General features: G+C 38.5%; 1 protein-coding gene across 7 annotated transcripts in view; it reads left to right on the plus strand.

Annotated features, from left to right (window-relative positions):
* The window catches only part of HIVEP1 (HIVEP zinc finger 1), a 148,183-nt gene that overhangs the window by 33,248 nt on the left and 96,634 nt on the right, over positions 1 to 18,301 (plus strand). The window contains exon 1 of one of the 7 annotated variants that reach the window (XM_067290849.1): positions 10,740 to 10,828. The exons of the other annotated variants lie outside the window; for them this stretch is intronic. Coding sequence (XP_067146950.1) covers positions 10,789 to 10,828 — 40 coding nt within the window. The 5' untranslated portion in view covers positions 10,740 to 10,788. Of the gene's footprint in view, positions 1 to 10,739; positions 10,829 to 18,301 lie in introns of those variants that run through there. 7 annotated transcript variants of the gene reach the window in all.

The following is an 18,301-nucleotide window of genomic DNA, read 5'->3' on the forward strand; positions in this document are numbered from 1 at the left end:
ACCCAACTGGGAGAGATCCCTGTTGTGCCAGGGATGATGCAAGTAAGTAATATAGCTTTTACTCCAGACTTCTGGTAGTCTATATAGACAAAATACACATTGGAGAGGAAAAAGACATGTAGCTAATTTAGAAGGAGGGTGAGGGGAAGCTAATGTCAGCAAATAACGTTCATCATCTGCTTGTGCAGTGTAGGGAAGTCAATGGTGATGTTCCAGCAGATTTTTGCCCTTTCCTTTTTGTAGACCTCTCAGGATCTAACTGTGAACTCTTGCTTTCTGTTTTCCCTGTAGATGATTACACAGACTTTTTTTTCCCTCAGTTCAGGTGACCTGCAATACTACTCATTGCTATGTCATCACTTACTGCTCTGCCTTAGATTTGCTGTTGAGGGCCAGGTTACACTGACCCTTGGCCAGGACTATCAGGGACAGCAAAACTAAAGCCTTTCTCTCTCTCTCCTTTTTTTAATTTTTAATTTTTTGGTATTTTTAACATAAAGGGACTGCTCCTCTCATACAGCCTCAGTGGGTCCTTGGTGCTGGGAAGGGGTGATGTGGATTGCATACATGTAGAATCACAAGGCTAAAAATCTCCAAGAAATAATCTTATCCATCCCAATTGTCTTAAAACAGCATTGGCTAGGTCTTGGTTATTTCTGCCAGAAACTAGCATCTTAAAGGACTTTATATATAGGCATATATTCTGCATCAAGCTTCATATATATATGATATCTATTGTTTCATATATGTGTTCTATTCAAGTGCTTTTCTTTCTGGCAGAAGGCTTTTCTCACTGTCTTGGTAAAGTCTTTCTTATTGTAGTTTAATTACTTATTTTGTTTGCAGTGGATAAGGAGAACAAAGAGTTCCTTTCCTCTTTGCATCATCCTTCCATACACTTGAAGACTGTCAGCTTGTCTCCTTCCAGATTTAGTTTCCACATACAACTCATCTTCTTTCTACTCTTCGCTGGATGTCTTCCAGTTTGTCCGCATCTTTCATGGAGTGCAGCAATCAAAGTTGACCAAAATGCTTGTGCTGACATCTCAATAAAGTACAGCAGAAGGGTTACCTCATAAGCCTTACAGACTTTATTGCTGTCTGTATGCCCCAGCACAATGTTTACTTTTTTGCAAGAGTGCGATATTGTTGACTTATGTCTAGCTTGTTATATGCTGTAACCTCTAGGTCTCTTCTGCAGAACTTCTGCTTAGCTGGGAGGGTGGAGGTTGACTGGTTGATGAGAGGCAGAAAATTGGTTGTGGGGCTGGATCAGGATAATGAAATGGAAGAAGAGATAACAATTACTTAAAAGAAAACTACTAGACTAAAGAGACTATAGAAATATTTCATTGAATTTAAAAAAAAAGACAAAACTTGGAACACTTTGTAAGTATTTTTTCCATGCTTGTTAAATCAGATGCCAGAAGCATTTCAGCAATAAATGTGCTGAAGTTTAGTTTGGATGTCAAGGATACAACCTGACTGAGGCTAGGAGATAGCCAAAGAAATCTGTTTTTCTTGTATATACGAGAGCGTATTATTGTGTAGGTTTTTATTTTCTTAAAAAGTACAAATACTAGCAGTTGCTTGTTTGCATAGGTGCATGCCTGAAAACTGTCTGTAGCCCAAGTAGTTTTCCTGTGTGACCTTTCCGTATTTTTTGTACAAAAAAATTCTGTTCAAGTTATTTTTTGCATGAAGTGCCAGATAAATTTGCTTGGTTTTGTGTGCATTTATTTTCTTTGGAGCACTAGTAATTTTGTAAGTTTCAAGAAATGGTGTTGAGCCCTTGAAAATTGTCTGTGGTCTTTCATCCTACATTTAGGATGCCAAGGTTATTTGTGCAGTGTCTGGGGGGGGGGGGGGGGGGCAACATGCGCAGAGAATGCCTATGACGGTTTTGCCTCTTCAGGATGTGCCACACACAGTGAGTTTTTCCTTTCTGAAAAGAGGGGAAATCCTCACTCATTGAAACAATTTGTTTTCCAGATTGGACAAAAACTGTGGGTCTTTGTAGTGGGCTAAAAGCCTGCAAAATTTCACCACTGTATTTTTTCCAGTAATCCCAAGATTGTTTGTTCAGCTGCTTTTATTCAGTCTAACACTTAACATGAGTATTTGAAAAAAAGTGAGGTGGCTAAAGCATGAAACTCTCTTTTTTCAAAAAAAACCTTCTTTGGTGACTTGTTGTTTCAAAGTACTTCCCATGTTTGCATTATCTATGGGGGGGAGGAAGGAGTTTATTCTGTGCATGAGCATTTGCAGGAGGGACATCAGCAATTTGTACTACTGAGTCAGCAGAAGTTGCTGGAAAATGGACAGAAGTGTAGTAACGAGTGTGGCGAATGCTGCGGTTCACTTTGCGTTGTCTGATCCTGATTATGGGCCCTAAGCCCATACTGACAGGCACAAGCCCGTTGTTTCTGCCTGTGTTTGGAAGTGCTTTCTTTCGGAGAGTCAGAGTTCCAAATGCACACAGTTCATTTCAGCATTTCCTCATTAGCTGTAAGAGAACTCTCTTAAAACCTGCTACCCACTGTTTTTCTTTCATCATTGTGAAAGTTTGTGATTTGACAGTGCTGTGTAAGGACTTGTGGCTGTACTGCATTGGAGGATAGGAGGAGGAACTAGAGAGGGAAAGGCACTCATCCCAAATGTACCCAGTGCTCAGAAGGAAAGGTGTAGGCTGGACTTGTTCCCTAATTGACTTCTGCCTTTATAGTGGGGGAAAATGAATTTTCTGTTGGCCAGCTCAGTAGTCAAATACATGCTATGTTAGCTTGTAATTTCTGAACCAACTATTACTGAATTGGTCAAAGGCTGAGTGGAATCATACAGGAATCTGGGATCTTTATTTCTCCTGTGGTGTTTCACTTTGGACCATTTCAAACCAAAACTTCAAAAATTGGAAAGAATTATCTCATTTAATATATCTGTTCCTGTAATGCTACTAGGATGTTCTGGGCTTAGATTTTTCCTGGAAACTGCTGGCTGAATTTACAAAGTACTTCATCTGGTAACCCTGTGATGCACTTATCCTTGAACATCTGTACTGCTCTGAATGCTCGTGCAGGTATTTGTTCCCAGCTAAGGGACAGTTGGTTGTAGAATTGACCTGTGCTTTATCTTTTAAGGCCTGGACATCAGTGAATACATTTTATGTTGTTTAGCCTTTTTGGTGATGAATGCTAAAATTTAAGAGATGCATAGTTTTCAGAAATGCTGAGTAACTGCTGTTTCTCTTTTATTTTGTTCTACATAAGTCAAAAAAAATGCTTATACAAAACCATTGGTGCCCTGCTGCACAATTAATACTATAATAAAACCACAGCAACATTAAAATAATTAGTCCAAAAGGAGCTCTGCCTATCTGCTACCTACAGAGAAAGTTGCGTCCTACCTTTTTATCATTCTGGAAATGTAGTTCCAGCTCTCTCAACAAATCCTTTAAAGTAAACAGCTTTTGCAGAAGTCCATCCACTGAAATTTAAGGAACGGGGGGAAAAAAAAACCCAAACAAACAGAAGCACTGATAATGTGCCTCTGGAAAGCTTAGGGGAGGACACTCCAAAAGGACCTGTGGGTATGAGGTGCAATCAAATCCTTTTCATCTCGGTAAGACCGGATCTGCATCGATCAATTTTAATAAAGGTACAGTAAGGTTTGGGCCATGCAGTAGGGGTGGGTGTATTGCAGTGAGATAAGGCAGGTATCGATGCCTTGGCGAGTCACACAGCTTTCCTCCCCCAGACTGTTTGCTAAAAGAATCCGGTATGAGCTCCAGATCATAGCTGAACTGTAAACTTTTTTGGATTAGTATACTAAATACTTTTGATACAGAAGCTGAAAGTAAACAATGGTTCCTTTGGGTTGCAGTCCCTTTTGAAGTGCAGAGCCCTCATGAAAACATAATGCAGAGGGATGAATTTTGCCTTTAAGTCTGTATTTCATATGTAAATGTCTTATATATCTTGTTATCAGAATATATATTAACCTGAGTATTTATATATTTTATATATGAAAAAGAAACATGATTTTGAACCATTTCAGTTGAATATGCAAGTATCCCTGTCCTTGTTTGACTGTTTTTTTTGTAGTTAGCTTGAGTAGCATAGGACTTTAAGACTGGCGTTTCATGCCCTTCTCCCAGTAATTTCAACTCTCCCTCTTGAACACTGATAATTGGTCCTGTCTTAATTATTTGATCCTGAAGTTTCTCAGAAAGCTTTTACATCCTTATCTACCACTCAGAGACTGCTTGGCTGTTTTTCAAAGTCCCCTTCTTAATTTCTCTCACAACATTTCCTAAACCATTTCACAACTCACTTGTTCAGATGGAAAACTGAAGGAGGATGTCTCAGCTGTGGCTGAATAGCTCAGCTGTGCTGTAGCCTGCAACGCCATGAGGGTGCTGTGGCCTGGTGAGAAGCTCATACTCAGTCTGGTCACAGAATTGCAAGTGAAATGGTCCATCATAGTACTAGTCCTCTTTCCTAAGCCAAGTTTGGCAGCAAGCACAAGGGAACCACCCAGCCACGCGTCCAGAGCCATGTTCCCTTCTGTTGGCATGGCTGTGCCATTCACACCATAGTCTGGCTACGTGTGCAGCCTTTCGAAGGCTGTGTTGTCGCATATCAAAGAATGCTGTTGGTAATTTAAGGCATCTTCTCATGTTAACAGCCTACCAGCCTATCTTTTTCCAGCTAAGCCTCAAGGCTTTTCCTCCAGAGCTCGAGAGATACGTGCCTGCCTTAGTTGTGTAAATCAGAAAGTGGTGATGTGGAGTAACTGGCTGCTCTTTGTCACGTATTAAGTGCTACCTTAAGGGTGCAGGCAGATTCTAGTTCAGGAGAAGAGTGCGTATAGCCACCGCTTGGTGATGTGGTTGAAACCTCAGTCTGGTGACAGTGAGAAGAGATAATGTTTGCTGGTTGCCCACGGTTGGGTCCATGACAGCTAATGATGATATGCCAAGAACTTGTTGTAATGAATCCTGTGAGTCAAGCCATTACTTTCTGGAGTATCAGTTTCCTTGAGCTTTGAGCTCAGAGGGAGCCCAAGCAAGCCGCAGAGGCTGCTGTCTTCTTTGCCTTCAGGTGGAAAACACCTCGATGTGTTTTGGCCAGGCAGTTTGTACGCTGTTGTACAGAAGAATCTGATTTTGACCACCTAAGGGGAAAGTACCATAGATATCAGTCTTGGAGAACCAGAATTAGTATAGAGTGAGTAACTGAATAGCTGTGTATTAAATACTCTTGGCTTTGATCATCTCTGCAGAATACCTTGTGTGACAGACAGCCTTGCTTAGAGGTCTGTATCTTAGGGATCTTGTTGAGTCATACAGCTGATTACTTAAAAGTAAATAATAATTGACACACTTTAAATTTTGAATTTCATTAGTTAGGGCTCTTTAGTTTTAGGCAAATTAACATTTTTTTATACAACACTGTAATAATTCTTAGTAGTTTTGACAAAGGGATTTTTCTTCCTGGTACAGAGGTGGCAGATACTAATAATAAGCAAGCAGACAAGGTCATACAACAAGGGGATATTTTAGTCATCTTTTTTTGGAGGAGACAGGCCAGGGTGAGGTACCTCTTAGAAACAACCTACTTTACTGATACTTTGCTTCAACAGACTGACAGCATCTCAGAAAAGAAAATAAATGTTTGCTATTCTTATTATAGACTTCTTTCAGTCACTGCGACAGATGTTCAAAGTATGCTGTTCCTCTGTTAGGCTTCTCTAGTAGTAAAAATACTGTGGTCTAAATATAGTTTAAATTTGTTGAGATCCTGTGTTTGAATATGATTCAAGATTGAATTATACCTGGTTTAAATCATAGTTTAAAAGGACAATACCATTAGAAAGACTATTTGAGATTATTTCAAACCCAGGTAGGAACTTCTGTCATCAATCATATTTAAAGCAGTTCCAAAGAAGTGCTATCCTTTTATAATATACTTTGCAGTCTGATTTAGGATGAACACTAGATAGCATAGCGAACTCTTCTGCTGCCAGTTAATTCCAAATGATGAATCCTATAAATATCTTAAATAAAAATGGAAAAAATACTCAATTAAATAAAATGTTCTCTCTTCCTGTATCTGCAGTGCCATCACTTCTGACAGCTGCATGTTACACATTACACGTTAGAAATAAGACCTTTTTCTTTTTTTCAATTGAAACAGAAGGAGTTTAGAATTCAGCAACCATTCAAGTGGCTGAGATTAGGGAGATAACCCTAATAATATGCATATGAAATGTACCTATTTTTTCTTTTGAGAATTCAGAGGATTATGACCCCCTTTCTCCCTATCAGTAAGTTCAAATTCAAAGCTCTTCTCTGTATCTTTCTTGCTCACTGTCTGTTGGAGATCAGTTGAAGAATTAGCAGGATTATGCAGCCTGAGTTCTGCTAAACACGTTGAATAGCTGGTCTCTTTTATTCCTCCATCCCTTCTCCTGTGTATCTAGCTGACTGCTTGATATTTGTGAGCCCCACTCGTGGAGACCACTCGGTTGCTGCTGCTGGAGAGCACAGCTGCCTGCCTGGAATCTGGTTGCGTTAGTAGTGTTCCTGTAACTGCATTGGCTTCCCTTGTGGTTGCAAGGACAGTTCCGGTCATTGACATCGATCAGGGAAATACCATCATCTGGATACTGGCTCTCTGAAGGCTTTCTGCTCTCTCTTTGTAACATCTGTCATCAGGACAGGTATAGAGTTGAGTTGTTAGATTTCAGTGTGTGGGACGAGGCACACTCAGTAGCTCCCAATACTGGATTTAAGTTACAAAAGTGATTAGGCAGATGAACGTTAGGAGAGAGTTCAAGGTTGATTTCATCACTTGGACTTTCACATCAGTGGAAGAGATTGACATATCGACTAGAAAATTGAGAAGGACGCTTTGTAATCTATTTTTGTTTCATTACTAGTTAATTTTCTAATAAATTGTTAAAATACTCCAAGAAGGAGGGAGGGAAATGTATGTGCTGTGACCTCCAATTGCTAATGGCTGAAAAAAGCATCCTTCAGTTTGTGTCTATTCTTGGGGGAGGAGGGAGAAGCTCACAGGGTGATCCTGTGCTATCAGCTCTTCAACCTGTTGTTCTGAATCAGGTGGCATTTGCTCAGGGCACATTCCCGTGAAGATCCCGCTTCTGAGTGAAAACTCATTGAATAGTTGACTGGAGCATTCAGTTTAGAGTCTTCACAAGAGAGAATAATTCTGGTACGCTTTGTCTGGAAGACATTTGGGCCCTGCTGTGATCTCAAGTAATAAGGCATTTCCTTCTCAGTTTGTTTTACAAACTTAGAAAGACCATTCATACTGATTTTTCTTTTTCTTGGGTTTCATGCTTCTTTGCACAATGTGATGATTGCAGTTATTTTACTCATTCATTTCTGTGTTATTTGTGTTGATTTAATACACATAGGTATTTAAGCTGTGAGAATCAGTGGTAAGGACTTTGAACGTCAATTTCTTCCCCTCTTTGCAGCTCCCTTTTTGCAGCATTGTTCTGATTAAGCAGAAGTCCTTTAGCATTCACCCCAGGAAGTGCTTTATGAAGTTCATGGGGCAGTTTTACCATCCATAGGCATCTGCCTCATTTTTTGCACTGTGGTGGTGGCCTTCTCGTAGTTCTTGTTATGGAAGGTGTGGTGGTTTTTTTTTTTTTTTTTTTTAATGAAAGAAGATCATTAACTTGGATTTCCTTTCCTATTTGAAGAGTCTAGGGGATACATCAGGACAGCTACAGGTGAGACCATTATTTTCTGAAAGGTAAATTATCCATTTAGGGGCACACATCTAAGAGTTGGGAAATTATGACTGCTCATGAAAGCAGATTCTTCTTTTCCATTGATAACAACAAGGTTTTCAGCAAGATAATGATGCTTTATGCTCAGAATTTTGTGGCGAGAATTACTGCAGGTGAGGAGAAGAATAAAGTCTCTTGGAGGTGAATGATAATGATGTTCCTGCCTGCCTGTGGCATTTGGATATGGCTAGCAAGAATGTGGAACACCTTGATCTGCACATAACCTTCTGCCAGAGTGCTTTGCATCTATCTCAAGTCTCTGCAATAGGAGATTTGACAGCCTCTTGCAAGCTTTCCTGCCATGGCTGACTCCCAAAAAGGGAAAAAGAAACAGAAGAGTTCTGTAAAAATGTCTTTCTTTAAAATTATATGTTACAGAATTCAACCAAGACTCTGATTTAGCTCCAAAAGAAGGCTAATGCTGTCACAAACTATTTTCAGAGATCTGTTTTTTCTGTGTATATAAAGAAAGTGAATGAACCAACATCTTAGTATATTGGGGATAATATTCCTAAATGACAGCAAGGAGAAAGGTTTTCAGAAAGAGCCAGAACCATTGATTCACTTAGTAATGTTTTTCCCCCAACCAGGGATACAATTTCTTTGTAAGAAATGCGCAGCAGTCCACTCTGAGGAGAGGTGGTATGTGGTGAAAGAGAAACTGAAGCAGTTCCAGGCATGACACCATGCTGTTGAAAATTAATGAACTGTAATGTTTATATTTAAGGTTTGTAACCTGTTACGGTAGGCTTAGTTTGTCAAAAGTTTCTCAGGGCATTAAGGGGCAGGCAGTGTCACTTATGCCATAGGCAAAGACTCTGCCTGTGGATGTGATAGTGACCTTACTTGACCTGATAAGTACTCACCTCGTCCACAGCCTTTAACTGAAATACATTCACAGTCTACAGCGTTTTAGAATTTGCTTCAAGAGAGAATCGGTGGGTGAAAACACATATATGTATGCACTGCTGTGTGTGATCTTTTCTGGCTTGTAACGGCATATCCAGGGAACTCCAGCATCTCCAGAGTAGTTGAGCAATCCTTCTTCTGTGTGCTAAGAACTTTCTTCCGTGTGAAAGGTGCTCATTCACAGGGATGCAGGTTAGCATGCAGACTGTTGATATTAAGGAAAAAAAAAAATTATGACCAAATGTGAAAGTGAGATTTGTCCTTTTAATGTAAAACAAGACTTATTTTCTATTTGTATTCTGTGGTTTAATTTGAAAGAAGACAGAGGCAATGTTAAAAAATAATGACAGTAATTCATTTTGTTCATTCATAATGGCTCAGATTTGGGGGAAAAAAAATCTTAATCAGCGCAGTACTTAAGGATTCCTGTTTAAGAACGTTATACTTAACCTTCAGCAAATGCTTGGGGTCTGCCCTGAATAGTATTGGGTTTAAGAACATGCTTAAGTGCCTTCCTGAAGGAAGACCGAAGTATCTTGGTAGGTGTTGTATTATGGCTTCATTTACCTTTATCCTAAATCCCACTACCAGAGGCAAACTTTTGTTTTATCTGCTGAAAGATATCCTGGTATATAGATCTTTCCACTCCTGTTTGGCTTGCCTTCTATGGCTCAGATGCTGCAATCTGATCAGCCTAGACTGACCTTCAGTGGTGCCCCACAGGGGATGGGGGGCCTGCCCACATGGATCCGATTGCATGATCAAAGTCCACACCTTGCTTTTCATCTGTTATTTTTTGCCTTCTGAGGTTATGAGTTTTAAAAAGTTGCATGTAAAATTTCTGCTGCACCAATAACTTCACTGGAAATAAAAATCAAAATAACATGTTGTTAAGCTGCTTCATTATTGTTATTTTTACATTGTTTAGATGATATTTTAGTGGGTTAAATGTCTACCGTCCAGCAGTTGTTAGCTGGCTGTGTGAAATGCAAAAATAATCCCAAAAAACAACCAAACAACCCCCCCCCCAAAAAAAAAAAACAACCCCCCAAACCCACAGGCTTCTTAAACTCTTTTCCTTTTAAGCACTCTTCTGTGCATGGCTAACGATCTGCTGACATATGTATTGCAAGGAAATTAAGGGAACACATGTCTATGTCTCTGCAAACATCGGTGCTATGGCCATGTGGGAATTGATTTGCAACTCTAACGCCGGAGTGCCGGACCTCAGCCTCCTCCGGCGAGGGTGGCTTGGGCGCCCGAACCGCAAGGGGAAGGAAGTGCCGGCTCCTGTTTCTTTAAGGCAGAAACTAAACGGGGAGGGACGAGAGTGATGTTTTGACTGCTGACATTTGTGGCCTTTTGGCAGCGTTTCATATTCTTTCCTCTTGCGTAAGAGGTGGACTGTCTCTACTGTAGCTACTGTTGCCATGGAGAGATAGCGGGGGAGGATTCCTGGGATCCGTAAAGCCGGGGAGAGATTACGTCTTAAAATTGCACTCTGAATATAACGTGATGTGGCAGGGTAATTCAGGTGTGCTGCGGCACAGATAATGGGGAATGACCTGTCAGCTGTCTGGTAATGTGACTGATAAAATAGTCTTAATTATTGCAGGCATCATTTTAAATAAAATAAAAGCCGTGTAGGCGAGTTAGCTTTGAGAGTAAGAGGATTATATTTATTTGCATGGGGGCTACGTTTAAAAATATTGCAACACTTTGTACAAGGTTGGCTTGCTGTGTTTGGCTGGTTTTACTGGAAAGGATAGACATACATATTTATAAATACTTCTAGCATCTGCTGAGAACTGACTGTCATGTACTAGAATTGGAGTCTTTTAATTTTCATCTGCATATTTTATTATTACAGTGAGTTTTTATTGTTTTAATCATAACTAGAATCTGTGGTGTTGTACATATAAATATATCCTGAAGAGCTGTAAGCAGTAAGTAAGCAGCAAGTCTGTAACAGTCTTATGTTAGTAAATATTAACCCTATGCTGATAGCTAATAGAGTAGACTAGAACAAGTCATTAACAGATATTTTTAACATGAATGGAAGGAATGACAGAAGAAGGCATCAATGTCTGCTTTGGTAAGTTTTTTTTTTTTAAGGTATTTTTAATTATTAATATTTTACTCCAGCACTTGCTAAGCATTAAAACAGGAGCAGTTGTCATTAACAGGTCTTTTTATGCTTTGGAGCTTTTTTGTTGCTCCTTTCTTGACTTGAATTCCTAGAAGCAGGTGATAAAATATTGAGTCCTGTCACTGTAGTGTCGGCTTTTGTTGCTGCCAAGGATATCATTAGTTCAGGCAAAAACTTCAGAAATTCTGATGTTTGGTTTTAACTTTGAAAAAGATAGTGTATTGTCTAGAAGAAGGTATGAAAAATACTATACTATAAAAATGTTTCTTAAGAGACCAAGCCCTCCCTAATGTTAATAATAATATTGTATCATATTTCATTGCCAGAAAACAAATGTGTGGGGGAACAAAAATCTAAGTAAATTTAACATATTAAAGCTGTTTTACAGCAGTGGGGTAAGAAATGTGTTAGGATGTAATAGAGTACGCTACTGGGAAATGAGCTTGCATTACACCCACAGAGCATTTACTGTACATTAGTTATAACCCTGTTGTTTTTGTTGTCTGCAATTAATTGAGTAATTTCTTCCATGACTGAAATGCCAGGTTAAGCATGCTTGCTTTGAAAGAGAGTCTTCTGAATCTGGACAGGTTTTGCACTTACCGTTAAATTAACAAACTCTTGCAAGGCGCATTTTGTGCACTATGGGTATAAATTCCTGAAAGGTATCAGTGGGGGTTAATTCACTGTTACATAAACAGCCAATAACAGCATTTCATTGCTAGAATTGCTCTAAAATAGTTATTAGCTTCCAGGCTGTTACTGGGAAAAAGCCTTTCTTTGGTGTACATGAACAGAGACATTTTGCCTTGCAAATATTATTTGTATGAAAAAGACAAAAATGGACTAAAAGATTTTTATAGCATTAAAGTAGGGACACTGCTGTATAAATAGGCAAAGCCTAACTTTGGGCTGTAATGTAGATTTAGCATTCAGTTTTACAGCTGTGGCAACATCTTTTTCTCCGAGTTGTGCTTGGGAAAAAATACCCAAATCACAACTGAGCCAGTTTTCTGGAAGCTGAGTATTTGTTGGATGCAAACATTTAAAAACATCATTGCTGTTTTAATTAGTAAAGCGTTTCAAACCTAATATAGGTATGCAAGCAGATATTCTACTAATGCAGAAGTTAGAGCTTGCAACACATCATGCAGCTGACTAGTTCAGCCTGAGCAAAATGCAAGCACAGGGAGCAGCACAGGGAGGCAGAACATCACATTTCTTGCAGCAGCGTTATGCAATAGTTCAACATACTCCAGGCTGTACAGGCAGGAGGTGGGAAACTTGGAGTGAAGGAATGCGATTGGAAGGCAACAGCATTAGCTCGCTGCCACTGGGGAGTAGTGGCTATATGCAACCGGTTTTAATAGTTTCTTTTTGAAGTAATTAGCTAGATAATTTTGTTGTTTGAGTGTTTATTTAGTAAAGCAAGCCTGCTACCTGTTGAAGGAGCCTTCCAGACTGACGTTTCCTTTACGTGGCCCTGTCGTCTTTGAATATGAGCAACTCTGCCTGCGCAACTTGGACTGTTCAGATACTAGAATTTCACTTTCATTTTTACAGTTTCAGGTGCCCACAGATTAGAACTCAAAATACTGCCCGTGTTGCATTTCTATAAGAAAAGAGTATCATAAATTATTGATTTTAATTCAACTGTCTTTTACATGTCTGATTTTCTTCAAAACTGACGACTACTTTCTAAGAGATAAAGTAACTAATATTTTGGTTGTTTCAGCTATAGGGATTTATGAGTTTTAAAACACAGTAGTGAAGTATTAAAATGCATCACCAGTGGTTATTTATTTAGGTTCATAAGGCAAACATACGACTTTGCATTAACCTTTCTTTCCCTCCGGTCTCTCCTGACCCCAGAGTAGTTCAGCCTGAAACTTGGTAAGTTAGTCGCAGTTACCTTGGCAAAATTGAAAACAAATGAAGATGGATGAAGCTTGACCTTAAAATTATTTTGGATAGGCTGGGCATATGCAGCTGAAAGAATTAATTGCTGCTCTTTTGGCAGCAACCTTTGACAGTGTAGGATTTCAGTAAATACTTCCTCTTTGAAGGAAGTGACGCATGGCCTGTCGTCTGTTTTGTTTCTGGAGCCTTTTTGAAGCTCACTGGATTTATGAATAGTTGTAATGAATGTTGTGTAGATTTGCCTTTCGGATGTTTATACTTCCGTGACAAATAAGTAGTGTCAACTTATCTCTGTATCTTTATTTTGGTGTGTGTATGCTTGTCATAGGGAATGAAATGTTTGTGCACCATTTAAAAATGACAGACGGGTTGTACAGTCAATATAATTGTACAGGCATTAATGACATTATAAATTAGGAAGAATTTTTGCTCATTTGTCTTTTGTGTATTATGATTTGATTATAAATCCCAGCAGTGCCCAATGGCATTGGAGATGATAGATGACAGAGCACAATACATAGTAAAGAGAATCAGCTATTAATATTGGTTCATCCATTCCTGGCTTGTGCTGTGAAAACACACTGAGAAGACACATATAACACAGCAGTGGATTTTGTATAGAAGGAGACTTCAAAAGAAAACCCAAGCACAAATCTTTCCATTCATATATTTGGAAATCCTTTCATAGTATAAAATCTAACAGTGTAAGTTCATGTAGCACATTTTATCAAGAAGGATCCTAAACTTTTGCAAGTTGTCTTTCTTCTAGAAAGAGGGTAGTACAGGAAGATTGAGAAGTACTGAAAAGTCTTTTGGATCCTTTTCTCTTTACAAAGATCATTCCACTAACTATGTCTGGGGGAAAATGTCTGGTGGGAGGTTGAGCCAGTTTTAAAGTAATGCATGGGTTTCTTTTGCTGTGGCCAAAGTGTCCATTTGGTTTTATTAGGTAAGGATTATCTTTGTGCCTTTTTTTTTTTTTTGTTTGTTTTTTTTTGGAGTAGTATGTTAATGTTTTATTCAAAGGATACTGTTTGGGACTTGTATGTTATAAAGTGTTTGGACACAAACTATTTGATGTTGAGCACAGCAAGATTTTATTCTGGTTGAATATACATGCTTTATTACAGGTTTTTAATTATTACCACAAGGCAAATGTCAATTTTTATTATTTATTAATAAGTTTTATTTTTACAGAGCTTTTTCAGAAAGATTTAATGAGGTTGTTACTTGACTCAGAACCCAGGAGTGGGTTTGTCAGGAGCACTTGGAGGCTGATCTAGATGAACACTGTTTTAACTGGTAGAAGTTTTACCATTGTCTTCTGTGGGAAAATTAGTCAAGCCTGCCACCAACAACATAGTGGCTTTGAAAATCCTCAACTACATTATTAAGATTTTTGACGTTAGAATTAATTGCTACAAATTGGAAGGAGAGGCTACTGTCGAACTACCCTAGTTTTGCACTGTGTGTACAATAATTAGTTTACACTGTATTTAGGAGGCACGTATAGAAGTCAGGTGTTTTTTTCAAAAGAGTTTTAGGCAGTTTACTCTGTGGGGGCCCGATTTCAGACAATTTAATAGAGTCTGATTTTCAGTAAGTCCAGAAGAGTCCCATGCTGAAATTAAGGCTGTTTGAAGAGAACTGAAGTTGGACGCCTTGGCTTGCTTACTAGCTGCTTGTGAGGTGCTTTGTCTGGTTGCTGAGGCCTGTCAGAATGCTTAAAGGCAGCAGGAGTTCGTGGCCCACCATGGATGCAACAGTAACAGCAACAAATCAAGCTTCCTTTAACTTTTTGTTCTCCACTGAAAAAAGCAACCCTTAAATCAGAAGAGATGCTCAGGAGGGCATTAATGGGTTAATTCAAGAGTATGTTCTATTTAAGTGGTTGGCAATAAACTAAATATCTGTGTAAGACTTCATTTCTGTAGAAACTGTGTTCCTCAGAAGCATAAATTAAGTTATCTTTATGATAAATCGCTGCAGTATGGTAATGTTGTTTTGTGGATTGGAGCTAAGACACACGGGAAGTTTGTGGCAGAAGCCAGTACTGAGCTCAGATGTTCCAAGGCAAGTTCCTTAACCTGAGACCATACTTTTTTGTTCTATATGTATTTCCTGGGTTGTTTTACCCCCACTTCCCGAAAATCATCATGCATTTTCTCTTCTGCCTTTGTGAGCTGTGCAGTCAAAAACAAATATCTCCGTCCCTTTTCCTGCTCTCCATGGAGCAGGGCATTTTGTGCTGCTGGTAGGCATATTGCTACCTGCTTTTATTGCTCTGCATCTGGACGCTTTCCAGTGCAGCCAGTCCTTGCTTTCATCTCCGCCCCGGGATTCCAGAGAAGCTGCGAAGAAGCAAATGTTTGTGTGAGATTTGGCTGGTTTACAGAGTCCCTTGCCACAGGGGAATGGAAGTAATAACAAGGGAGTTCCCACAGATAGATGGATGTTGTGGGGTTGTGCCAGGAAATTTGGTTTCCTAATAAAACTGTAAAACAAAATTCTGCTTCTATTAAAATGCTCAGGAGCTTTATAGTTGGCTTGAGCATGATCTGAATTTCATTGAAGAACTGCGGAGTTTTCTGGGTTAACAATTTTCTGACATTTAGGCTTTCCATGGAAATGTTTAAATTCAGAGCATGGGCTGTTTATCCGCTGTCCTTTATTGCTAGTGTATGGGTGGAGAAGGAGAATGCTTATCTGAGTTTTGAGTGTAGGGGTAGGGAAGGGATTTCAGTTTGATCTCATGTACTCCATTCTTCCAACAAAGAGAGGCTATATATTTATTTACCTGTGCACATCTATGTAAAATTGTAAGGGGCAAGTATATATGTCAAAGAGAAAGAAAGATCAGCATTTCAAGATACTGATAATCAGGTTGGTACTGAGTTTCACAATGCATGCAATGTTGTATGTGTGAAAAGCAAAACATACCCCTATTAAAATTATTCAAAACTTCAGCTTTTTTGGAATGAATCCTCTGAAAATTAGTACATTCATTAATTGATTTGAGTGAACAATAAATTTTAATTCCACACCTAATGAGCATATGCCAAATCATTCCTTGGGGGCTTGTCAGATTATCTTAATAGTAGATCTGTACCCTGTTCAGACATCTGCAATTGAAACTTATTTAAATTAGATTCATTGATCATTGCTGACATTATTTTTTAGAATTATACCTTTTTTCTTTATAACTGTATTTAGTGTGAAAACAACAAAAATAAAATATCAAAAAACATAGCTTGTCACACTTCTATAATTTGAAATAAAATTGCATATTAATCAGAGTATTTAATTGTTAAAAATTTTAAATAATTTGTTTTGAATTTGACTTTTTGAAATCCATATGGCTTTTCTTAGTGTATATTAACTAAATTTTTTGAACAAAGCTTTGAATAGGTTTTTTTTCTTTTTTCCAAGTGGGAGAAAAGATGAAACTGGCTGTTCTACAACATATTTCATAATGTGAGACTTGCTGAAACTCATCCTTTCCACAAACAGCTTAGGTTTTGGTAATGAATTTTCTGATGGAAAAAGATTTTCAGCAAATTCCCTCCAGCTTCATCCTCTTGTCAGTACAGGAGTCTACAATTTTGCTGTGGAAGCTTGGCATCAGCCCAACTTAGGCCACTTTTAAGCTATGGGAAGTTAAACAGCTACTACATCCAGACAATGCTAGCTGTACCCTTTGGTAATACTAGAATGTGGAGAAATGCCCAGTAGGGCATTAAATAAAATTTAAATTTTTGGGGGGTTTTGGAATACTGAACTGTCTTAATGAGAGTACCAATATTGACTCCTGTACTAATAGGGATGAGTTACGGTTGTATGAGTAGCTTAACAGTGCATTTCCCAACTGTAATGTGTTTCAATTTCTTTTGCTCTGATTTTATGGATGTACATTACTTGTTTTGGGGATAATTGTGCGGATAATGCACTACATTTTACTCTCTAATACTGACATATAATGTCAATCTGTTCTTCTTATGACCTAGTTTTTATATTGCAATTTTAATGGACAATATATAGTTGGATATGTTTCACCCACTTCTTATTATACAGGATTTACAGTGTAATACTTAAAACCCCTTTGATAATTCTACAGCATAGAGATTCTTATTGGCTTTTATAGGGTATTTCCAAAATGCATTTACTGGTGTGGTTTACGGCAGCCTTTGGGGGTTTCTTTAGCTTTATGCCTTAAAGAAGCTTAACTATTGCAGTATTTGGTTTTAAGTTTTACTTTTTAAATATAAATTAGACATGATACATTCATAAAGCAAAAGTTTGTTAACTTAATGTGGCCAGCCATCTCAATCCAAATTAGAAATAAATGTGGCAAATAACATTTTGGATTGTGTTGCCTAAGTCACATTAAATTGTATGATATGGAGGTATCATTTCCCATTGTGTATCTTCAGCAATCAACAGTATGCCTGGCAGTCTGACCAATTAGTTTTTTATTCTCTCTCCTGTAGATCTTACGTTCAACAGCATTCAAGTGGAATATAGCGTGGTTATTTTTAATGTATCTTTCTTGGCTGCATAGATCAAAACATAAACAGAGTTATGGGAATTGCATTTTTAAATCCCAACATCTTCGTATTTGTTCTTGTCTCTATTAAAATGCTTAATTTCCCTAAGACAACATTTTTTTTCCACTTGAAATAATGACAAAGGCGAATAATATTTGTCAACATCTCTTAAAGTTCGTGGTTTCACTGTTGCTTCTGTATCTTGGAGATTTAGAAAAGTGTTTCTGCCTCTTCATGCAGCAGAGGAGGTAGCCAGAGGTTGAAATGCCTGTGCCAGCTTCTGTGTCTGCAGTGTCTGTATCTGCAGATTCATAATTGGTAATACATCACAGTCAATACTGATTAGGAGGACGGTCTTGAGGACTTTCTTTACCCATACAAAACACCTTGCAAGCTTTTCAAAATTCAGTTTCTGAGTTCAGTGCGAGGGAAAGGAAGAAATATCAAGTAAAATGTCGGCTTATGTGTTGTTACTAATCCATGAACAATCATACCTTTTTTTTTAAACCTGTCTTGAAACCTCTTAGTCTCAATTTCTCCTCTGCTTTTCTGTAGGCTCTAGTAGCTTGTGCCTGCAGCTCCCAGGCCTTTGTGAAATTAAGCAGTTCCTCTGGACTTGCTGCAAAGCACCGAGCAGCTGAGGGAGTATTGCAAAGAGCAGGCTATAATTCAGGTGTATATTGTATCTTGTTTTCTCCTGACATCCCCCTGTGTTGTATCAGGCCTGTCAGCTATAAAAATGTGTAACTTAGAGCTGAAGTGAGGACATTTTAGAATTCCTCCAAACACAGTATGTTTGTAAAGTGCCAGTACTTTGCTTTTGGATAAATGATTAAAAATATCATTTTGGGTGAAAGAATGATACCTGAGCAGCCACAGTGGTGGTTTGGCAGATTACTTTAATATAAGTAACCTCTAGTGTCATATGGAGAGCACAGATGTAATCAAAACATGC

Source organism: Apteryx mantelli, chromosome 2, assembly GCF_036417845.1.
Source record: "Apteryx mantelli isolate bAptMan1 chromosome 2, bAptMan1.hap1, whole genome shotgun sequence".
Lineage (NCBI taxonomy): Eukaryota > Metazoa > Chordata > Aves > Apterygiformes > Apterygidae > Apteryx > Apteryx mantelli.